Source organism: Suncus etruscus, chromosome 6 (assembly GCF_024139225.1).
Source record: "Suncus etruscus isolate mSunEtr1 chromosome 6, mSunEtr1.pri.cur, whole genome shotgun sequence".
In the NCBI taxonomy this organism is placed as follows: Eukaryota; Metazoa; Chordata; class Mammalia; order Eulipotyphla; family Soricidae; genus Suncus; species Suncus etruscus.
In genome coordinates, this window is record NC_064853.1 from 116566476 (window position 1) to 116591883 (window position 25408).

General features: G+C 38.4%; 2 protein-coding genes across 2 annotated transcripts in view; both read right to left on the reverse strand.

The window, feature by feature from the left end:
• Window positions 1-25408, reverse strand: part of UBE2V2 (ubiquitin conjugating enzyme E2 V2) — a 738183-nt gene that overhangs the window by 552839 nt on the left and 159936 nt on the right. The gene's annotated exons all lie outside the window — the stretch shown is intronic.
• Window positions 16736-25408, reverse strand: part of LOC126011868 (DNA repair-scaffolding protein-like) — a 95209-nt gene continuing 86536 nt past the window's right edge. Inside the window, exons 6-7 of the mRNA XM_049775633.1 lie at window positions 22493-22737; window positions 16736-16757 (exon numbers count right to left, since the gene is read on the reverse strand). Coding sequence (XP_049631590.1) covers window positions 16736-16757; window positions 22493-22737 — 267 coding nt within the window. The remainder of the gene's footprint in view (window positions 16758-22492; window positions 22738-25408) is intronic.

Genomic DNA, 25408 nt, shown 5'->3' on the forward strand with positions numbered 1-25408 from the left:
CATAATAATCGTTGGAGTCCCAGAGTCCTACGAAGAAAATCCCCAGAAAGAATCAACAGTCAAGGACATCATTGCAGAGAAACTCCCAGAGCTAAAGATGGTAGGCCCAAAGAATACCAGCTAAAAGAGACCCTAAGAAAGTCACACCAAGTACTAGTCACAATGATGAATCCCACAGCTAGGGATAAAATACTGAAAACAGCAAGATAAAAAAGGGAAATTACATTCCAAGGAGTACCCTTAAGATTTACAGCAGACATGTCACAAGAAAGCCTCAAGGCCAAAAGATAGCACTGGGATATTGTGACAAAACTCAACAAAATAAATGCTTCACCTAGAATATTCCACCCAGCCAGACTCACTTTTAGATTTGAAGAAAGTATACAAATCTTCATGGATAAACAGCAGCTCAGAAACTTTACAGATTCAAAACCAGTCTTAAAGTACAAGCTGAAAGTTCTACTTTAAGACAAGACAGGCCTAAAGACACACCAAACTTCTACACAAAGTGGCTCTAAATCCCATGACAATTATCTCTCTCATCATCAATGGGCCAAATGCACCAGTTAAGAGACACAGAGTGGCAAAATGATAAAAAAAAAAAAAGCTGAATCCAACATTCTGCTGCCACAAGAAGCACATCTGAATAGTTAGAAGAAACACAGACTCAAATCGAAGTTGTAAGCACACATCAGGAAGGAAGAAGGGACCTATATAAATAGCTTAATGACACAGCTTATAAAATTAGAAAACAATCAACAAAATGAACCCAAAATAAGTAGGCAGAAAGAAATAACAAATCTTAGAGCAGAAAATGAAATGAAAACCCAAAAACCAATCTGAAAGATCAACAAAAGCAAAATTTGGTTCTTTGAAAAAATAAACAATACTGATAAGCCACGAACAAAACTCACAAAGAAAAGAGAGAAACTTAATAAACCAGATTAGAAATGAAAATGGGAAAATCACTATAGATAATACAGAGATTCAAAGGGTAATCAGAGGCTACTTTGAGAAACTCTATGCCATGAAACATGAGATCCTGAATGGGAAAAAAGAAAAAGAGAAAGAAAAGACATTATTGTAATAATGCCCAGAGCAGGGTCGGCAACCTACAGCTCCAGAGCCTCATGAGGCTCTTTTGAAGCTTTGCCACGGCTCCGACAGCAGGGGGGCAGGGAGCTGTATTACTTAAATACTTTATTGGCTATTTATTTGCACAAATATATGTTGTACATTGTTAAGTGAAAAAGTTTTGTTTTTGTTTTTGTTTTTATTGGGCCACACCCGGTGATGCTCAAGGGTTACTCCTGCTGGCTATGCACCCAGAAATCACTCCTGGCTTGGGGGACCATATAGGATGCCGGAGATGGAACTTCAGACCATCCTAGGCTAGAACTGGCAAGGCAGATGCCTTACCGCTCCTCGCCACCACTCCAGACTCTAAAAAAGTTCTTTTTTTCTTCAGATCCACAGCTAACTGCATGATCCTGTACATAGCATTAAGATTAGAAACAATGTTTGCAGGTGCTATATTTGTGTTAAATGTTGCGATGGTTTGCAGTTCCCAGGTTTTTTTCTCTTCTGAAACGAGTCCAAGTGGCTCTTTATGTCTTAAAGGTTGCCGACCTCTGGCCCAGAGTAATAGAGATGAGGGCTGGAAGGACCGACTCATGATATGAAGCTCACCTCAAAGAGTGGTGAATGCAGACAGTTAGAAAAATGACTACACTAAGAACTACCATGACGGGACCAGAGAGATGTATGGAGGTAAGGCATTTGCCTTGCATACAGAAGGACAATGGTTCGAATCCCAGCATCCCATATGGTCCCCTGAGCCTGCCAGGAGCGATTTCTGAGTGTAGAGCCAGGAGTAATCCCTGAGCACTACTAGGTGTGACCCCCCCCCCAAAAAAAAACAAAAAAAAAAACTACCATGACAATGTTGATGGGTGAGAGAAGTATAAGGCCTGTCTCAAATGCAGGTAGGGAGTGGGGAAATAGGAGAAGGGGGCTAGTGCTGGTGGGAATTTGTACTGGTGAAGAGGAGTGTTCTTTCTATGACCGAGGCCCAACTACAAACATGTTTGTAATCATGATACTGAAATAAAGATAATAAAAAAAAAAAAATAGTCGGGCCCGGAGAGATAGCACAGTGGCGTTTGCCTTGCAAGCAGCCGATCCAGGACCTAAGGTGGTTGGCTCGAATCCCGGTGTCCCATATGGTCCCCCGTGCCTGCCAGGAAATATTTTTGAGCAGACAGCCAGGAGTAACTCCTGAGCACCGACGGGTGTGGCCCAAAAACCAAAAAAAAAAAAAAATAAGTAAAAAAAAATAGTCAAACATTCCTAAAATTCATATATAACAATAAGCTTTCACAAACAGCTAAAGAAAATTTTGGAGAAAAAAGATGGAGGTATCACTTTCCCCAACTCCAAATTGTACTATAAACAGTAGTCATTAAGATGGCATGTTACTGGAAGACAACTGTTCAGATCAATGGAACAGACTGAATATCCTGAGACAGAACCTCAGATATATAATTAATTATTCTATGATATAGGGGCAATAAATATGAAATGGAGGAAAGTCACTTCAACAAATGGTGTTTGGAAACCTGCTCAACTACATGTAAAAAAATGAAAGTCAGACCTCTTGTTAATGCCAAAAGTGCATAAAAATCAAATAAAAATAGACGGAAGACCTTGATATCAAGCCTGAAATTTTAAGGTACATACAGGAAAACAGACAGAACACTTCATGGTATTGAAGTTAAAGACATCTTCAAGGACTTACCAAACAAGTATCTCTAAACCTCAAAGGAAATGGTGATTAGGATACAATGACTACACACAGAATGAGAGAAACTATTCACCCCCCAATATCCATTTCAGGGTTAATATGTTTGGGTTAATATCCTAGAATCAGTGGTCGGCAAGCTGCGACTCGCGAGCCACATGTGGCTCTTTACACTTTTAATTTGGCTCTTCTGTGTGCCGGGTGGCCGCCCCAGGAGTCAGGACTCTGCTCCTAGTCTCTGTCAGTGCACGCCCTGTGTGGCTCTCATAATAAATTTCAATCGTGGTTTTGGCGAGATTTGGCTCAGTTGAAAAAAGGTTGCCAACCACTGCTAGATATATAAGGCACTGATAGAGGTAGAAAGAAAAAAAAATCTAAATCCATTAAAAAATGTAAAGAAAAAGTGAACAAACATCTCCTCAGAGGAAATAGAGATGGCCATAAGGCACATGAAAAAAATACTCCACATCACTAATCATCAGGGAGATAGATTTAAATCAAAACAGTAATGAGATACTATCTCACACCACAGAGACTGGCACACATCACAAAGAATAAGAACATGCAGCGTTGGCATGGATGCAGAGAGAAACGGACTCTCATTCACTGTTCTAGAAATGTCAACTGGTCAAGCATTTTTAAAAATTAATATGGCTATTCCTCAAACAAACAAGAAACTAGCAATTTGACCTAGCCAGTCCACTCCTAGAAATATACCAGAGGAGCCAAAAACACAGTGCAGAGCCCTCTGAACTCCTATGATCACTGCAGCACTATTGACAATAGCCATAATCTGCAAACAATTCAAAGTAAAAGGAGTGAATACATAAACTGTTGGTATACATACAGAATAAAGTACTACTCAGCTGTTATGAAAAATAAAGTCATAAAATTCTCTTATATATAAATTTTAAAAACATTATGCTGAGTGAAAACAGTCAGAGAAAGAGGTATAGACATAGAATAATCACACTCATTTATGAGATGTTAAAAACGAAAGATAATATAGTAATAATATCTAGAGATAATAGAGATGAGAGCCAGAAGAACCAATCCACTGTAGGATGCTTACTACAAATATCAGTTAGGGCAAAGAAGGAACCATTATGACAATAATAGCTGGAAATGATCACTCTGGACAAAAACTGGGTGCTGAAATGAGATAAAGTGACAGGCCTGATATCCTTCCAGTAACATTGCAAATCACAGTTTCTAAAAGGAAAAATAAAGGGAAAAGAGATGGGGGGAGGGGATAAAGAGTGGGGGGAGAAAAAAAATGTCTGCCCAGAGGCTGGCAGGGAGAGAGGGCAATCTGGGGACATTGGTGGCAGGAAATATGCATTGGTGAAGGGTGTTGTGCATTGTATGACAAATTCAATCATGAACAACTTTGTACCTGTGGGAGAAAAACCCAACTGTATTATAAACAACCAATTTTGAAACCAGGGTGTTTATATAAAAATTCTTAAGAAAAGATAACAAAAACAAAGTAGTAGTAAAAGTCAGTAATAGAAATAATCCAAATCAGAGCATCAAAAAACAAATCTGCTGAACTATGTGAAGATCTACAGGATTGGTAGACCTTCTATAAGTGGACTTATGTTTTGAAATAATTTTTTTTCTTTTTGCATCACACCCTGTGTTGCTCAGGGGTTACTCCTGGCTATGTGCTCAGAAACCGCTCCTGGCTCAGGGGACCATATGGGACGCTGGGGATTGAACCAAGGTCAAGTTTTGGATTGGCCACATGCAAGGCAAACACTCTACTGCTGTGCTATCGCTCTGGCCCATTTTGAAATAATTTCTGAGAATTACAAGCTACCTTGAGGAAAAGAGTAGTGAAAACTGTAATGATCAACTTCCATATATTTTAATGTAAAATACTTTCCAAAGGTATTTACAGCTCTATGCTCCTAACAGCTTTAGTCACAACAGGTAATACATAGAATCCATTCAAATTAATACATGACAGTCAAAACAAGGTATATTTTATGCAGCTAATATATTACTTGCCATATAAAGAAATGAAGTTGTACAAAACAGATAAAACTTGAAGTAATTGTGCTAAGTGAGTTAAGTAAAGAAATAAATGGTTTCAGTTATATTTGAAATAAAAACATCTAAGCTTTTAAAATGACTTCTCATCAATTCACAGCATCCAATATGGCCCCCAAACCTGCTAGGAATAATTTCTGAGCACAGATACAAGAGTAACCTGTGAGCACTGCTGGGTGTGGACTCCATGTCAAAAACTAAATCATTAAAATGCCTTTGGGAACTGATTTTGGAACACTTTTAGCCTGAAACTTAATCATGAAATACTTGGTAAGTTTGTAACACAGTAATTTAATATAAATAAATAAATAAATAAAAATTCTTTCATGGTCTGTCATTTTTCTTAAGTAACTTCTTTAAGAATTTATGGAGCCAGAGAGACAGCATGGAGGCAAGGTATTTGCCTTGCATGCAGAAGGATGGTAGTTTGAATCCCAACATCCCATATGGTCCCCCGAGCCTGCCAGGAGCAATTTCTGAGCATAGAACCAGGAGTAACCCCTGAGCGCTGCCAGGTGTGACCCCCCCCCCAAAAAAAAAAAAAAAAGAATTTAGGACTGGGAAGATAGCACAGTGGTAGGGCATTTGCTTTGCATGTGGCTGACCCAGGAGGGACCCAGTTGGATTCCTAGCATCCATATGGTCCCCCAGCTTGCCAGGGGCAATTGCTAAGTGAAGAGCCAGGAGTAACCCCCGAGTATCACTGGATGTGGCCCAACAACCAATCAATCAATAAATAAATAAATAAAGTTAAAAAAAAGAATTTAAACTTCATTTTTCTAAGTATATATCAAATAGAAAAGATATATTTTCTATCCATTTAAATAAATGTATATTTCCAAATTTATTTTTATTCACTTATTCTCTTTATTTTTTGCTTTTTATTCATCTCTGAGCTATTTCTAAGTCTTTAGATGCAAATACTCATTTTAGGATATCACAATAATATAAAATATAATAATGAGAAGTGTTTTCAGTCATACCCTTAAATCTATTGCAACAAAAATTTTCGTGTACTATGTTACTATTTTCTTTTTATTGTGCATGTGGGCCATATCTAGCAATACTAGTACATATTTGATGCCAAATACTAAACCTATCTCTTCTGCCACTTAAGTCACATCCCAAGTTTCTTATTTAACAGGTTTTTGTTTATTCTGTTTGAAGACCATACTAAGCAGAAACCAAAGACTATTTCCAACTATGTGTTCTAGAGTTGCTCCTGATAACGCTAAAGAAAACATAAACCCAAGCCTCCTATATGCAAAATAGGTGCTCTAGTCTATTAAACTATCTCTCTGACAATTGAAATGTTCTTTATCCACAAAGTCGGATGCCAGTGCAAGAATTACCTGAAAGTGTTTGTTGGTAAGAAGTACATTGATGTCTCCACAAAGAAATGGCAGATCTCTCTCGGTTATGTAGTCCATTTAATCTTTCTGCTAGCCCACCTCTGTTTAAAAATATGTACATAATGAGATGATTTCAGTCAAAGGAAAAGCTTCATATACTCTAATTACAAACACACAGATAAAACATGTCATTTTTAGATTATTTGGCAATGAAAATACGTCTCAGAAGCAAGATCTTCATACGTCATTTGAAAACATTCTGGGAATCTCAATTTTCTGATTCTTGAAATATAAATTTCACATTACTCTGACCCCTTTTCAAGTCTCTCTTAATATTCTTTACATAGTGTTTTTTCATTTATTTTTTGTTTTGGGGTCACCCCTGGTGGCGTTCAGGGGTTACCCTAACTCTGCACTCAGAAGTAGCTCCTGGCAGGCTTGGGGGACCATATGGGATGCCAGAAATCAAACCGGGATCCATCCTGGTTGGCTGTGTGCAAGGCAAATGCCCTACTGCTATGCTATTGCTATGGCCCTCAGTGTTTTTTTTTTCCCTAAACTTATTTCATAGTATTGAAAGTTTCTTCTCAAAGTGTTATGTGTCCAAGAAAAGAAAGCATGGATGGCCTCACAATAAAGTGGGTTCAGAGTTGTAGTTAAGAATTAAACCAGGGGGCCCGGAGAGATAGCACAGTGGCGTTTGCCTTGTAAGCAGCTGATCCAGGAACTAAGGTGGTTGGTTCAAATACTGGTGTCCCATATGGTCCCCATGCCTACCAGGAGCTATGTCTGAGCAGCCAGGAGTAAACCCTGAGCACCACTGGGTGTGGCCCAAAAACCAAAAAAAAAAAAAAAAGACAAAGAATTAAACCAGGGTCTTGCTATTGTACATAGTGCTGCAATAAATATAGGTGTAAGGAAGGGATTTTTGTATTGTATTTTTGTGTTCCTAGGGTATATTCCTAGGAGTGGTATAGCTGGATTGTATGGGAGCTTGATTTCCAATTTTTGGAGGATTCTCCATATCGCTTTCCATAAAGGTTGAACTAGATGGCATTCCCACCAGCAGTGGAAAAGAGTTCCTTTCTCGGGGCCGGAGAGATAGCATGGAGGTAAGGCATTTGCCTTTCATGCAGGAGGTCATCGGTTCGAATCCCGGCGTCCCATATGGTCCCCCGTGCCTGCCAGGAACAATTTCTGAGCCTGGAGCCAGGAATAATCCCTGAGCACTGCCGGGTGTGACCCAAAAACCACAAAAAAAAAAAAAAAAAAAAAAGAGTTCCTTTCTCTCCACATCCCCACCAACACTGTTTGTTCTCATTCTTTGTGATGTGTGCCAATCTCTGTGGTGTGAGGTGGTACCTCATAGTTGTTTTGATTTGCATCTCCCTGATGATTAGTGATGTGGAGCATTAGATGCCCTTCAACAGAGGAATGGCTAAAGAAACTGTGGTACATATACAGAATGGAATATTATGCAGCTGTCAGGAGAGATGAAGTCATGAAATTTTCCTATACATGGATGTACATGGAATCTATTATGCTGAGTGAAATAAGTCAGAGTGAGAGAGAAAAATGCAGAATGGTCTCAGTCACCTATGGGTTTTATGAAAAATAAAAGACATTCTTGCAATAATAATTTTCAGACACAAAAGAGAGAAGGGCTCATGAAGCACACCACAAACAGGGATGAATTTAGTTAGAGAAATAACTACATTTTGAACTATCCTAATAATGAGAATATATGAGGGAAAAGCCTGTCTAGAGTACAGGCGGGGGTTGGGTGGGGAGGAGGGAGATTTGGGACATTGGTGATGGGAATGTTGCACTGGAGATGGGTGGTGTTCTTTACATGACTGAAACCCAAACACAATCATGTATGTAATCAAGGTGTTTAAATAAAGATATATATATATATATATAAAAGAATAAACTACGGATAAAAATTTAAAAAAAAAAAAGAATTAAACCAGGGGCCAGAGCAGTGGCACAAGTAGTAAGGCATCTGCCTTACCCACGCTATCCTAGGACGGACCACGGTTCAAACCCCCGGCGTCCCATAAGGTCCCCCAAGCCAGGAGCGATTTTTGAGCACAAAGCCAAGAGTAAGCAATCTTTAAGCGTCACCAGGTGTGGCCAAAAAAATAAATAAATAAAAGAATTAAACCAGTGATAGCGTAACAAGTTGAGGCCTAAGAGATAGTAACTACTGTGAACAGAGTGCTTGCCTTGCATGTGGTCAACCAGATTCGATCCTTTGTATCCCATACATTCTCCACAGCACTGCCAAAAATAATTCCTGAGTGTTAGAACAAGAAGTAATTCCTGAGCAGTGCAAGTAATCCCCTGGTGTGCCCCCCCAAATATAAATAATCAAGTGGGAGAGGCACGTATGCAATGAGATCGCACAAAGAATTAAAGTATATATTTTGAATTAAAAAAGTCTGGGTTGTGGGCCCGGATGGATAGCACAGCGGCGTTTGCCTTGCAAGCAACCGATCCAGGACCAAAGGTGGTTGGTTCGAATCCCAGTGTCCCATATGGTCCCCCGTGCCTGCCAGGAGCTATTTCTGAGCAGACAGCCAGGAGTAACCCCTGAGCAATGCCGGGTGTGGCCCAAAAACAAAAACAAAAAAAAAGTCTGGGTTGAATATCTGGGTTGCATAGTCCAAGATCAACAGGAGAACCAACAACATACAAAATAACAACCACCATCAAACCTCCCCCCAATAAAACATGTAAATTATGGCAGGTAGTACACTCAGAATTTGAGTCATTATTTGGAAAATAGAAATTATTGTTTAGTTTATTTGTTTCATTTTTTTTGGCCATTCCCAAAGGGTACACCAAATGCAGAGCTGAAGGTAGTTCTAGTTGATGCTTGGAGAATCATGCATGCAAAGCATATACTTCAGCCCTTGCTTATATCTTATATAAATATATATATATATTGACTAAGATATAACTGAGTATTAATCAAAAACAAACAAGTGTATCAAAGTTTTACATCAAAAGAGAAAACTCCCAAGTATGCCAGAAGATGATTTATAAAATGAACATATAAGCATTGCACAGAACCAAATATACATTTGGCAATGCTCAGGGATTACCTCTTGTTCTACACACAGGGATTATTTTTGGCAGTGCTCTGGAGATTGTAAGGGATACAAAGGGTCGAATCTGGATTGACTACATGCATATTGTATAATGCATATATATAAACATATACACAAAGAAACATAAATTTTTGTTAGTCAAACTACCTGAACTCACAGCAGTCAGTTGTTCTTTAACATTGGTGATTTCAAGACAAATAAAGATCAATTGATGGGGCCGGAGAGATAGCATGGAGGTAAGGCGTTTGCCTTTCATGCAGAAGGTCATCGGTTCGAATCCTGGCCACCCATATGGTCCCCCTAGCCTGCCAGGAGTGATTTCTGAGCATAGAGAGCCAGGAGTCACCCCTGAGTGCTGCTGGTGTGACCCAAAAACCAAAAACCAAAAAAAAAAAAAAAATCAACTGACTATACCCTACATATTTTATGAGCATATCTCATAATGTTACGTACCAAATTTAACTTCATCTTTTCATTTTGTTCAAATAATACCACTTTAAAGTAGAGAAGACAAATACTAAAAATCAACATCATGATGAAAAAAATTATAGGTTAAGAAAAATATCGAGCTAAACTCCAGCCCCAAAAATGCCATTACCATGTTTGTATTTGGCCAGCTCCACAGACTAACTCTATGCACAAAAAAAAAAAAAAGAAAAAGAAAAATCATCAGTACTCTAGCTATACAGCAGAAAATTGGTAGTCTTGAGAGGAGAAGTAGGTTAAGCTCTTGCCCATATCAGGCCAGCTATACCCATGACCTACAATTGCAGCCTTGACAATGGCCCAGCTTTACCACTTAACCAATGACCAAAATTCCAGATATGTCAGGAGGTTGGTTGTGAAGTGAATATGGGCACCCTCTCTGCCTTCTCATACTTCCAGAAGGCCTGACAGATGAAACCACACCCCATAAAAGCTGTAATATCAATTGGAATTTGAAGTTTCCAGATTGGGCAGCCACAGATGTAGCCATGCAACAACTTAAATTTTTTTTTTTTTTTGGTTTTTGGGGCCAAACCCATATGATGCTCAGGGGTTACTCCTGGCTAAGAGCTCAGAAATTGCCCCTTGCTTGGGGGGACCATATGGGACGCCGGGGATCGAACCACAGTCCTTCCTTGGCTAGCGCTTGCAAGGCAGACACCTTACCTCTAGCGCCACCTCACCAGCCCCACAACTTAATTTTTTTTAATAATCTCATCCTAGTAGGAACACACAAATTTAGACATCAATGCTGATTTGAAGCCACCCAATGTTCAGAAACAAAACAAATAATCAAAAGATCAACTACTAATAGCTTAGTGCCTTTTGAATGAATGACTTAATGACTTCATTGAGAGATAAATAATTTTTGCTGTACTTTTTTATTGTCTCATGAGCAGTGCTCATGTATTACTTGTGCTCTGCACTGAGGATTCACTCCTGGTGGGCTTAAAGGACCACAGAAATACAGGAAATGGAATAACAACAGTCAGCCAAGTGCAAGGTAAATACCCTACCCACTGTACTATCACTACAATCCTGTTTTACAATATTTGAAGAAAATTTCATTACCATTTACCTATAAACAAGTAATATAAAATTTACTATTTCTTGCCAATGGGGTAGGCTTGTGAATCAGTGAGAGCTGGGGACTTTGGTAGAAGAAATTTTAATTAGTGGTTGAATTAGTGTTGGATCATTAGTGACAAAAAAATATATGAGCAACTATGTAATACATGATCTCTAAGTAATTTATATTTAAAAAATAAAATTCTTGGCACCACAAAAACCTTGGGGTTCAACAATGAACATGTCCAGAACCTGTAGTTGGTCTCATAACAGTATGTTTGAAGGGTGGAGACACCCTGTAGGCCAATGAAATTTCCTTTCTAATTTCCCTGAAACTTACTATGCTTATGCAAGCCCCCCCCCAAAAAAAAACAAAAGAACAAAAGAACAAACAAAAATAAAAACCTTGCCACACCAGCCCCCTTTTTCTTTTTCTTTCTTTTTCTTCTTTTAAATTTATATTTATAGCTTCTATATAGAGCCTCCTGCTGCTTTCTTTTTTCTTTTTAACAAAATCTTAGAATATGAATTATCTTGTTCTGCCTCATATTTCTATGTCTTCCTACAAATTGATAAAAAATAAAATAAAATTCTCTCCAATTGTGAGAAAGAAGAAAATATCTGCCATAAAGGCAGGCTGAAGTGGAAGAGTGGATGATGAGAGAAAGACTGGGGAAAATGGTGGCAGGCAGTGAACATTGGTGAACAGATGGGTTTTGGAAAACTGTATGACTGAAACTCAACTATCAACAACTTTTTAACTTTGTATATTGCAGGAATTTAATAAAAATATTTTAAATAAATTTTTCCAATAAAGGTTAATATTATATTAACTAGTCAGTTGCAAAAATGGTTGATGAAACCAGAAAAAAATACAGTGCCTGGCACTTAACAACTTTTCAAAAAATGTTAATCATTAATATAGCCGACATTCTTATTATTTTTGTTTGAGTCAATGATCTTTCTATAATAATTGGAAAAATCATTCTTTTAATACATGTCCCATAATTTATCACTATTCTTTTGTCCAGTAGGCACTAATTCTTTTCAAATAACTAGTTCAAGTGCATGTATTCAGTAGTATATATAATCTCAGAAACACTTGATAGGGACTAACCATAGTGGTTTCAAAGGAGACCAGGGCCACTTTAAGTGATGAATGGGACTCATAAAGTCTATAAACATCCAAGGATAAACATGCAGTGTTTGATAGGAGCACAAGGTACCAATTGTCAAACTCAGGGCCTCATATATACTAGGCATGAGCTCTACCACAACTGAAAATATAAGAATAAGTCTACTACACATTATATATGCCTTTACCTAACATGTATGCCATCTTCATTTATATATAGCAACATATAATCCTCCTCTAACACTACAAAACTAAGTATTTTTTATAAAATATACTATATATATTTGGTTTTAGGTCACACCTGGCAGTGCTCAGGGATTACTCCTGGCTCCACGCTCAGAAATCACTCCTGGCAGGCTCAGGAGACAATATGGGATGCCGGGATGCAAGCCAATGACCTTCTGTATGAAAGGCAAATGCCTTACCTCCACGCTATCTCTCCAGCCCCTATAATAAACTATATTTATACATATAAATAGTATGTATATTCCAGTCATAATTTCTAACATCTTTTGTAATCTCTCAAAGGAGCAGCAGAATTGGTAACAAACTCCTTTGAACATATAGGATTATATTTTTTAAGTGCCACTGTTAAGGCATTTATTACATAAAATTTTTTATATTAAAAAAAAACCCTTCACTGGTGCAACATTCCCATCACGAATATCCCAAGTGTCTCTCAACCCATACCAGCCCCATACCCATGTCCCAATGCATACCAGCCTGTACTCTAGAAAGGCTTTCTATACCTGCTTCCCTCATTCAGTCACATTTTGTTATGATGGTTCTCAGTATAATTATTTCTGTGACTGCACCCATCACTCTCTGTGGTAAACTTCATGTCATGAACTGGACCTTCCAGTCCTCCTCTATTTTGTCTCTGAGAATCATTACACAAATGTCTTTTATTTTTCTCAAAACCCATAGATAAGTGAGACCATTCTGTGTTTATTTCTCTCCCTCTGACTTATTTCACTCAGCATAATAGATTCCGTATACATCCATGTATAGGAAAATTTCATGACTTCATCTCTTATGACGGCTGCATAATATTCCATTGCATACATGTACCACAGTTTCTTTATCCATTCATCTATTGAGGGGCATGTAGGCTGTTTCCAGAGTCTGGCTATTGTAAACAGCACTACAATGAATATAGATGAAAGGAAGGGATTTTTGTATTGTATTTTTGTGTTCCTAGGGTATATCCCTAGGAGTGGTATAGTTGGATCGTATGGGAGCTCAGCTTCCAGCTTTTGGAGGAATCTCCATATCGCTTTCCATAAAGGTTGGACTAGAAGACATTCCCACCAATAGTGAATAAGAGTTCTTTCTCTCCACATCCCACCAGAACTGCTTATTCTCATTCTTTGTGATGTGCGCCAATCTCTGTGGTGTGAGATGGTACCTCATAGTTGTTTTGATTTGCATCTCCCTGATGATTAGTGATGTGGAGCATTTTTTTTCATGTACCTTTTAGCCATTTGTATTTCTTTTTTGTCAGTGTCTATTAATTTCTTCTCCCCATTTTTTGATGGGGTTAAATGATTTTTTCTTGTAAAGTTCTGTTAGTGCCTTGTATATTTTGGATACTAGCCCCTTATCTGATGGGTATTGGGTGAATAGTTTCTTCTACTCAGTGGTTGGCTTTTCTATCCTGGGCACTGTTTCCTTTGAGGTGCAGAAGCTTCTCAGCTTAATATAATCCCATCTGTTTATTTCTGCTTTCACTTGTTTGGAGAGTGCTGTTTCCTCTTTAAAGATGCCTTTAGTCTCAGTGTCATGGAGTGCATCACCTCATGAAGATCACCACAAAGAGTGATGAGCTTAGTTAGAGAAATAACTACATTAAAAACTATCCTAACAATGATAATGTATGAGGGAAATAGAAAGCCTGTGTAGACTACAGACAGGGGGGGAGTGGGTAGGAGGGAGAATTGGGACATTGGTGATGAGAATGCTGCATGGGTATTCTTTACATGACAGAAACCCAACCACAAACATGTTTGTAATCAAAGTGTTTAAATAAAATATTATTTAAAGGGGCCCGGAGAGATAGCACAGCAGTGTTTGCCTTGCAAGCAGCCAATCCAGGACCAAAGGTGGTTGGTTCGAATCCCGGTGTCACATATGGTCCCCCCCCCCCCCCCCGTGCCTGCCAGGAGCTATTTCTGAGCAGACAGCCAGGAGTAACCCCTGAGCAACGCTGGGTGTGGCCCAAAAACTAAAATAAATAAATAAATAAATATTATTTAAAAAAATTGATCACAGGCCCTGCTGTGCTTCTTCTAAGGAAACTGGAGGACCTGAAGGGAGCCCTGTCCTTTGCTTCTCTGTCTTTTCTGAATCCTTGAAGCTCTCCTCAGAGCTCTGGGAAGCGAACCCCCAAAAAACTGCATTCTGAAGCAACCCAGCGAGCGAGTGAGTAAGAAATGGTTGACTGTGGACATTGCCAGGTGGAGTGCTGATTGCTCTACCTGCCGAGTCTCCGCCCTGCTGTGCTTCTTCTGAGAAAACAGAGGACCTGAAGGGAGCCCTGTCCTGTGCTTCTCTGTCTTTTCTGAATTCTTGAAGCTCTCCTCAGAGCCCTGGGAAGCAAGCCCCCAAAAAACTGCATTCTGAAGCTATACAGCGAGTAAGTGAGTGAGTGAATAAGAAATGGCTGACTTTACAAGCCCAGAAAGGGGAAGCCGCTGAACTCTGCTGGAACTCAGATGCCAGCACCCCTATCTGCCTGTCTTCCGTGCTGTGCTCCATTTTCAGCCTGATTTCATCCTGTGTGTGGCTCATCTGCAGACGGCTCACCTTCCCTGGAGCCTTTCCTGGAGGTGAGCTTACAGGCACAGAAAAGGGAAACTGCTGAACTCTGCTGGAACTAAGATGCCAGACCCCTATCTGCCTGTCTTCTGTGCTATGCTCCATGTTCGGCCTGATTTCATCCTGTGTGTGGCTCATCTGCGAATGGCTCGCCTTCCCTGAAGCCTTCCCTGGAGGTGAGCTTACACGCCCAAAAAGGGGAAGCCGCAGAACTCTGCTGGAACTCAGATGCGACCACCCCTATCTGCCTCTCTTCTGTGCTATGCTCCATTTTCGACCTGATATCATCCTGTGTGTGGCTCAACTGTGGACGGCTCGCCTTCCCTGGAGGTGAGTTTACAAGCCCAGAAAGGGTGGAGCCACAGGAGCACAGCCGCTCCACTCCGCTTCGCTTCCCGGCCGTTTCCCGGCAGTGCACATCATTTAGCCAATGAATACAACCATAACACGTAGAAAAACCCACAATACAAGTGTGACAATGGGGAAACAACGCAGGCCAGTGCCAGACATAGAGAATGACGATGGCAACTCTGATGACTTGAACATAACCAACCAACTAGTCAGTCTCTCAGATAAGGAGTTTAGAGTTGCAATATGGAAGATGTTCAAAGTACTCAAAGAAAGTATAGAAGAGAACACTAATAAAAATCAAGAGAATATGAAGATAGAAATCAGAAAACTCCAAACTGAAATTTCAGGTCAAATAACAGGTCTGAAAAACTCAGTAGATGACTTGAAGAAAAACATGGTTGAGCTTTCCCACTGGTTAACAAGAGCTGAGGAAGAATTAGTACACTGGAAGATGAGATGAATAACAATTCCATACAGCAGAAGAAATTGGAAAAAAGCCCTAAAGCAAATGATCAAACAATGGAAAAAATTACTCAAAGAATGGGAACAGATGAAAATAGAAGTCTATGATAAGCTCAACAACAACAAAAAAAAAAAAACTTAAAAATCATTGGAGTCCCAGAGACCCAGGAAGAAAATCTCCAGGAAGACTCAACGGTAAGAACATCATTAAAGAGAAACTACAACAGCTAATGAATACATGCAATCAAATCCTGCATGCCCGAAGAGTACCAACTAAAAGAGACCCCAGAAAAAACACCCCAAGACACATCCTAGTCACAATGACGAATCTCACAGATAGAGACAGAATTCTGAAAGGAGCAAGATGGAAAAGAGAAATTACATTCAAGGGAACATCCTTGAGATTTTCTGCAGACCTGTCACCGGAAACACTCAAGGTCAGAAGGCAGTGGTGGGACATAGTGACAAAGCTCAATGAAATAAATACTTCTCCTAGAATACCGCACCGAGCAAAACTCACTTTCAGGTTTGAAGGAACAATACATGGTTTCACAGACAAACAACAGCTCAGAAACTTTACAGACTCAAAACCATTCTTAAAAGAAAAACTGAACAGCCTACTTTAAGACAACACTGACCAACAGACACACCAAACTTTGATATAAAGATGGCACTAACTCCCAGGACAATTCTTTCTCTCAATGTCAATGGACTAAATGCACCAGTTAAGAGACACAGAGTGGCTAATCGGATCAAAAAACTCAATCCAACCTTCTGCTGCCTACAAGAAAAGCACCTGAATAGTCAGAACAAACATAGACTCAAAATAAAAGGCTGGATGAAAATCATCCAAGCAAACAACACTCATAAAAAAGCTGGAGTGAAGGCCCGGAGATATAGCACAGCGGCGTTTGCCTTGCAAGCAGCCGATCCAGGACCAAAAGTGGTTGGTTCGAATCCCGGTGTCCCATATGTTCCCCTGGGCTTGCCAGGAGCTATTTCTGAGCAGACACCCAGGAGTAACCCCTGAGCACCACCGGGTGTGGCCCAAAAACAAAACCATAAACAAAAAGCTGGAGTGGCCATACTAATATCAGATGATGCAAACTTTATACCTAGGAAAGATGTAAGGGACAAAGATAGACATTTTCTATTAATCAAGGGACATGTACAGCAGGAAGAAATCACTCTCCTAAACATATATATACCGAATGAGGGCCAGCAAAATATTTAGTACAATTGTTGACAAATCTGAAAAATAATATCAATAACAACACAATAATTGTGGGAGACCTCAACACGGCATTGTCAATACTTGACAGGTCAACCAGACTGAAACCCAACAAGAAAAGATATGAAAAAAGAAATGGAAGAAAGAGGCCTAGTAGATATATACAGGACACTCCATCCACAGAAGCCTAGATACACATTCTTCTCTAATGTACATGGGACATTCTCCAGCATAGACTACATGCTAGCACACAAAACATACCTCCATAATAGAGGATAGAAATTTTGCAGGCTACCTTCGCTGACCACAAGGACCTGAAATTATATGTGAACTCCAAAGGGACACAGAAGAAAAACTTTAATAGCTGAAAGCTAAACAGCCTAAAACTGAATAACCAGTGGATCCGAGATGAAATCAAAGAGGAAATCAAAACCTTCCTAGAAACAAATGACAATGGAGACACAAAATATCAGAACCTATGGGACACAGCAAAAGTGGTACTGAGAGGAAAATTTATAGCTTTGCAAGCACACATCAGGAAGGAAGAAGGGGCATACCTGAATAGCTTAATGACGCAGCTCATAGAATTAGAAAGTACTTAACAAAATGACCCAAAAATAGGGAGACAAGGAAATAACAAAGATGAGAGAAGAAATCAATGAAGTGGAAACTCGAAAAACAATCTGAAAGATCAACAAAAGCAAAAGTTGGTTCTTTGAAAAAATAAACAAGATTGATAGACCACTGGCAAAACTAACAGAGAGAGAGAGAGAAACTTGATAACTCGTATTAGGAATGAAAAAGGAGAGATCACTACTGATATGGTAGAGATCCAAAGGGTAATCAGAAACTACTTTGAGAAACAATATGCCACTAAAAATGAGAACCTGGAAGAAATGGATAAATTTTTGAACTCATAATCTTCCATGGTTGAATGAAGAGGATGTAGCATATCTAAACACACCCATCACTATTGAGGAAATTAAGACAGTAATCAAATGTCTGCCCAAAAACAAAAGTCCAGGCCCAGATGGATTTACTAATGAATTATTTCAAACCTTTCAAGAGGAACTTCTACCAATCCTGGCAAGACTCTTTCATGAAATCAAAAAAACAGGAACACTTCCAAATAGCTTCTATGAAGCCAACATCACCTAAACCAGACAGAGATGCTACCAAAAAAGAAAATTAGAGACCAATATCTCTGATGAATACAGATGCAAAGATCCTCAACAAAATCCTGGCAAATAGGATTCAATGCCTCATTAAGAAGATCATCACTACGATCAAGTAGGTTTCATCCCAGGAATGCAAGGATGGTTTAACATCCATAAATCTATCAACATCATACACAACATTAACAAGAAAAATAGAAATCACATGATCATATCAATAAATGCAGAGAAAGCATTTGATAAGGTCCAACACCCATTCTTGATCAAAACTCTCAGAATGATGGGAATGGAAGGAACCTTTCTCAATATAGTTAAGGCCTTCTACCACAAGCCAGAGGCAAAAATTGTCCTCAATGGAGAAAAACTGAAAGCCTTTCCTCTAAATTCTGGCACAAGACAAGGCTGTCCTCTCTCATCACTCCTATTCAACATAGCACTGGAAGTACTTGCTATAGAGATTAGGCAAGAAAAAGATATCAAGGGAATCCAGATAGGAAAGGAAGAAGTCAAGCTCTCGCTGTTTGCAGATGACATAATACTCTACCTAGAAAACCCTAAAATCTCTACGAAAAAGCTTCTAGAAACAATAGACTCATATAACAAGGTGGCAGGCTACAAAATTAACACACAAAAATCAATGGCCTTTCTATACACCAATAGTACTAAGAAAGAAATGGACATTAAGAAAACAACACCATTCACAATAGTGCCAGACAAACTCAAATATCTTGGAATCAACTTGACTAAAACTGTGAAGGACCTATACAAAGAAAACTATAAAACTATGCTCCAAGAAATAAAAGAGGACACGTGGAAATGGAAGCACATACCCTGCTCATGGATTGGCAGGATTAACATCATTAAAATGGCAATACTCCCCAAAGCATTGTACAGATTTAATGTGATCCCTCTAAAGATACTCATGACATTCTTCAAAGAAGTGGATCAGGCACTTTTGAAATTCATTTGGAACAATAAACACCCTAGAATAGCTAAAGCAATCATTGGGAAAAAGAATATGGGAGGAATTACTTTCCCCAACTTTAAACTGTACTACAAAGCAATAGTTATCAAAACAGCATGGTATTCGAATAAAGACAGGCCCTCAGATCAGTGGAATAGGCTTGAATACTCATGAGAATGTTCCCCAGACATACAATCACCTAATTTTTGATAAAGGAGCAAGAAATCCTAAATGGAGTAAAGAAAGCCTCTTCAACAAGTGGTGTTGGCACAACTGGCTAGCCACTTGGAAAAAATTGAACTTAGACCCCCAGCTAACATCATGTACGAAGGTTAAATCCAAATGGATGAAAGACCCGAAACCATAAGATATCTAAAACAACACGTAGATAAAACACTCCACGACATTGAGACTAAAGGCATCTTCAAAGAGGAAACTGTACTCTCCAAGCAAGTGAAAGCAGAGATTAACAGATGGGAATATATTAAACTGAGAAGCTTCTGCCCCGCAAAAGAAATAGCGCCCAGGATACAATAGCCCCCCACTGAGTGGGAGAAACTATTTACCCAATACCCATCAGAGAAGGGGCTAATCTCCAAAATATACAAGGCACTGAGAGAAATTTACAAGAAAAAATCATCTAATCCCATCAAAAAATGGAGAGAAGAAATGGACAGACACTTTGACAAAGAAGAAATACAAATGGCCAAAAGACACATGAAAAAATGCTCCACATCACTAATCATCAGGGAGATGTAAATCAAAACAACTATGAGGTACCATCTCACAACACAGAGATTGGCGCACATCACAAAGAATGAGAATAAGCAGTTCTGGTGGGATGTGGAGAGAAAGGAATTCTTATTCACTATTGGTGGGAATGTCTTCTAGTCCAACTTTTATGGAAAGCAATATGGAGTTTCCTTCAAAAACTGGAAATCGAGCTCGCATACGACTCAGCTATACCACTCCTAGGAGTATAACCTAGGAACACAAAAATACAATACAAAAATCCCTTCCTTACACCTATATTCATTGCAGCACTATGTACCATAGCAAGACTCTGGAAACAGCCAAGATACCCCTCTACAGATGAATGGCTAAAGAAACTGTGGTACATATACACAGTGGAATATTATGCAGCTGTCAGGAGAGATGAAGTCATGAAATTTTCCTATACATGGATGTACATGGAATCTATTATGCTGAGTGAAATAAGTCAGAGAGAGAGAAAGATGCAGAATGGTCTCACTCATCTATGGGTTTTAAGAAAAATGAAAGACATTCTTGCAATAATAACTTTCAGACACAAAAGAGAAAAGAGCTGGAAGTTGCAGCTCACCTCAGGAAGCTCACCACAAACAGGGATGAGTTTAGTTAGAGAAATAGCTACTTTTTGAACTGTCCTAATAATGAGAATGTACGAGGGAAATAGAAAGCCTGTCTAGAGTCAGGCGGGGGTTGGGTGAGGAGGAGGTAGATTTGGGACATTGGTGATGAGAATGTTGCACTGGTGATGGGTGGTGTTCTTTACATGACTGAAACCCAAACACAATCATGTATGTAATAAAGTTGTTTAAATAAAAAATTTAAAAAATTGATCACAGGACATAAAGTATGTAAATAATTCATATAGTCACTTTAGTATAGAAAATATAAGAATCTAGTAATTCACCCCATCCAAAAAGAAATTGAAACTCTCATAATTTACCTACTTAGGAAAACAAAACAAAGGCATCTGATCCCCTGAACAAATCTCTCATCTCCTCTCAAGAAATACCAGCTTCAATTTCCAGCCATTCAATAGGTATCATCTCAATGGCTTCCAGGTCTCCTTGTTTAAAATTCAAATATCCTCTCCTTGCTCTATTCTTTTTCTCCTTCATTTCCAAAATGTTAACTAAAATCTATTTGCAATATTACTTCTACTTTACTTCTTGGATCCTTGTCAGTCTTTAACCCTAACCCAGTCAGGACTTTATAGCTTCCTATGTTCACTGCCATGACTCAAGGACTTGAAATAGTGCTTGGAAGGCACCAAAAGAATGTAGAGAAGAATTTCTGTAACTATATGGCATCACCTTCAATATGACAGTCATTCAAATCCCTTTCATTGGTTTCATTTTCTGTTCAGTTAAAAAAATGTTAAACAGGGGCCGAAGCAATAGCACAGTGATAGGGCATTTGACTTGCACGTGGCTGACCCAGGACAGACCTAGGTTTGATCTCCCCACGTCCCATATGATCCCCCAAGCCAGGAGCAATTTCTGAGTACATAGTCAGGAGTAACCCCTGAGTGTCACCAGATGCAGCCCAAAACAAAACAAAACAAAACAAAACAAAATGTTAAACACCACCATTCTCTTTCATCTACAACTTCTTCATATTGATCAACAAACCTTTCTCATTTTATGACTAGAAAATTTTATTTACAGAGTAAATAAGAATCTATTCTACATGCCACAACTATAAAACTAAACAATATGCTCACACTTAAGACTCTTCCTAGACTCTTATGCTAGTGGGCCTATCTTCCTGTTAGCCTTCCCCCACTTCCTTTCCTGCATAACAAAGTTATTGATTGTCTCTACTCTCTTGTTCTTTCTCTCTCTGATGGATGTTCCTCCCTGACATGTATGCTATTTCTCTGAAAATTCTTTAGACAATGGATATCTTTCAATACAGTGGAAACTGTTTTCTCCCATTTCCATCTCCAAATATAGCTCTGTGAAGAGGTGGTAAAAGACAGCTCCTCTCCTGAATCTTGGGTTGTCCTGTAGTCATGGTCTCTCGGTTTTCTAACTCCTCTACTGGTCCATTAATACTCCTCAGGCATAGGAGACTTGCCTTCTCTTGATGTACATATAACAAATATAATCTAAAACTCTTCATTGTCATTTTTATTCTTTGTACTGACAATTCTTTTCCTATTAGGTTTTCTTTTGTGACACTGCTTCTCATATTCAATGGCTTTATTTTTTCTTTATTTGTTCTAAATTAAAGACCCGGAGACAATATATTACAATGTCTCTTTGGATTGGAACATCTCCAAGTCCAGGGCCACATGAAAGGTTCCTTTCACATGTTCTGCAAGTCCCTCCAGGACTCTATGGCTTCTTTCCCTGAGGCTTTGCTATATCATATGTATGAGTTTTGGGGTCAATTTATATAAGTGTTTAAGATGGCACCTAGAACATTAATTCTTAATAAAATTTAATAAACCAAAACAATAAATCTCCAATTTTAAAAGTCAATCATATAAACTAACTAGTTATGATTATAACAGTGAGTGCACAATTTTATAACAATTCTATAAAACACTTCCAGAATTTAGTTCTTCCATTTACTAATTATCAATTTAAGAATCTATTACTTATATCTTCCTAACTAAGCAAATCATTTAAAATAAACTTTCATAGGCATTTGGGCTTCTAAAGAAAGAATAAAGCAAACAAAAAGTATATAGGTATAAAATTTAACCTTAAAAATTTCTTCTTTGCAGAATATTCTTGAGTTCTTGAACACTTGGTCTGTTTCTGGAGTGTACACAAAGTAGTCTCTGTGGAATTCCCCCTTGGATTTTTCAGTTGCTCCATAACTTGACTTTCAGCTGATCCCAAATCCACGTGGTATCTATGAGAAGATTCAGAATCAAGGAACAGGATATTTTCCGAATTATCTTCTTTCTCACTATCTGATGAATACTCCAAAATTTCTGTAGAACTCTAGAAAAAATATAAGAAAATATGTACATAAATTTAGAGATATTTATTCATATAAACATAAACTAATTATTCTATCCCCTTGTACATTAGTAATTGAAATTACTTTGTAAATACAAAATATATAGGTCAGGGACTGGAGAGATAGCACAGCGGTAGGGCATTTGCCTTGCATGCGACCGACCCAGGAGGGACCCAGTTCAATTCCCGGCATCCCATATGGTCCACCAGTCTTCCAGAAACCAATCAATCAATCATTAAAGTTTAAAATATATATATATATATAATTATATTCTGACATAATTTTCAAAAGTAACCAACTATATATTGTAACAATGGTCCTCAAACTACGGCCACGGGCCACATATTGTATTTATTCCCATTTTGTTTCTTCACTTCTAAATAAGATATATGCAGTGTGCATAGAAATTTGTTCATAATTTTTGTTTTTACTATAATCTGGCCCTCCAACAGTCTGAAGGACAGTGAACTGGACCCCTGTTTAAAAAGTTTGAGGACCCCTGCTGTAAGATAAGAATATTTCAAACCCAGCAACACTAAGGGGTCATGTAATGCCAGATATTGAACTGTATAGATACAAAACATACACACCCTGACCCTGTGCAAAATATTAAGTGAAGAAAGGAAATCTTCTTCAACAAGTGATGCTGAGAAAACTGGTCAGCTACATTCAAACATAAACTCAGATATCTTTCTAATACCATGCACAAAAATAAAATCAAAATGGATTAAAGACCTTGATATCAGACCTGAAAATATAAGGTACAGAAAGGTAAACATAGGTTGACCTTCATGACATTAAAGCTAAAGGTATCTTTAAGGATGAAACATCAATGACCAAGCAACTTAAAAAAAATGATAAACAAATGAGACTACATTAAATTAAGAAGCTTCTTTACATAAAAATAAATGATGACCAGGATACAAAGTTTACCCATGAAATGGGAGAAATTATTTACCTAATACCCATCTAATAAAAGGTTAATTTCTAAGATACATACTGGTAGAGCTTAACAAGAAAAAAAAATCCAATACCATCAAAAAATGGGGTGAAGAGATGAACAGAAACTTCCTCAAAGAAGAAATACAGATGGCCAAAAGGCACATGAAAAATGCAGAGACCCTTGATACAAGTGAACCCCAAGCACTACCACAACAGAGTGCAACCACTCCTCTGACTGGACACAATAAGACCTTCATCACTGGGTGCACCGAGAGCCTGGTGCTAATTGAGCACAGCCATGCCCAAGTTACCAGCAAAATGAATCAGAGATGAGAGCAGAGAGACAAGCACAGATACTCAGCTCATCTCCATGCATTTCTTATAGTCATACATATCTTATACTCAATGAACCCCAGCACAACATATAAAAAACACCACATGGCAAAGGTGACAATGGTGAAACAAAGTAGAATTCCACCATGCTTGGAGAATGAAGACATGTAGCAGTCACCTATAGAGCCACTCTCATAAGGACTTTAGAGATGTGGAGTATGTTCAATGAATGCAAAGAAAGCGTGGAACAACCGAATGAATCACAAATAAGAAGATTTTTTATTTATTTTTGTTGGAGGTTTAAATTTTTTTAATTAAAGAATTTTTATTTTGACCAAAGTGGATTACAATTCTTTCACAGTAATATTTTAGGTACATAGTGACATTGAATCAGAGGCATTCCCACCACCAATGTTGTCTTCCCTCCACCCAATGTTCCCAGCAATGCAGGAGGTTTAAATTTTTTTTTTTTTTTTTTTTTTTTGGTTTTTGGGCCACACCCGGCGTTGCTCAGGGGTTACTCCTTGCTGTCTGCTCAGAAATAGCTCCTAGCAGGCACGGGGGACCATAAGGGACACCGGGATTTGAACCAACCACCTTTGGTCCTGGATCGGCTGCTTGCAAGGCAAACGCCACTGTGCTATCTCTCCGGGTCCAAGTTTAAATTTTTATCTTCACTTTAGGTACTCATTTGTGAATACACATATTCCTCCTTACCATAAAAAAAAAACAATTTCAATAAAAATCAGTAATCTTTTATGATACGTTTTCATTATGGAAAATTCAAGTTCACAATACTAAACCACAAAGACAGAGGTGATCAATAAATTAAGAATTAATTTACGGGGCCAGAGAGATAGCATGGAGGTAAGGTGTTTGCCTTTCATGCAGAAGGTCATTGGTTCAAATCCTGGTGTCCCATATGGTCCCGTGCCTGCCAGGAGCAATTTCTGAGCATAGAGCCAGGAATAACCCCTGAGCACTGTCGGGTGTGACTCAAAAACCACAAAAAAAAAAAAAGCATTAATTTACAAAATTCAGACTCCAAAAGTTTTAAATGTAAAAATCAGAAAACTTTAAACTGAAATAATAGTGCCCTACCCACTGTACTATCTCTCTAGCTCAGGAAAAAATTTAAATAATTTCTAAATTATAGTTTAGGTAACATGACTATAATAGCACTAACATCTATGATACTAATGTACAAAATTACTGTATTCCATCCCATGGGCAAGGGAAATAAATTTTAGAAGTTAGCCTCTTTTATAGATTTGAAATATGTTGAGGGTATGAGTTAGTATATGAAAGGTATATTATAGGATATCATATAATCAAGAGAAATGTAACCAAATTACATGAGCAGGCACATGATGCACA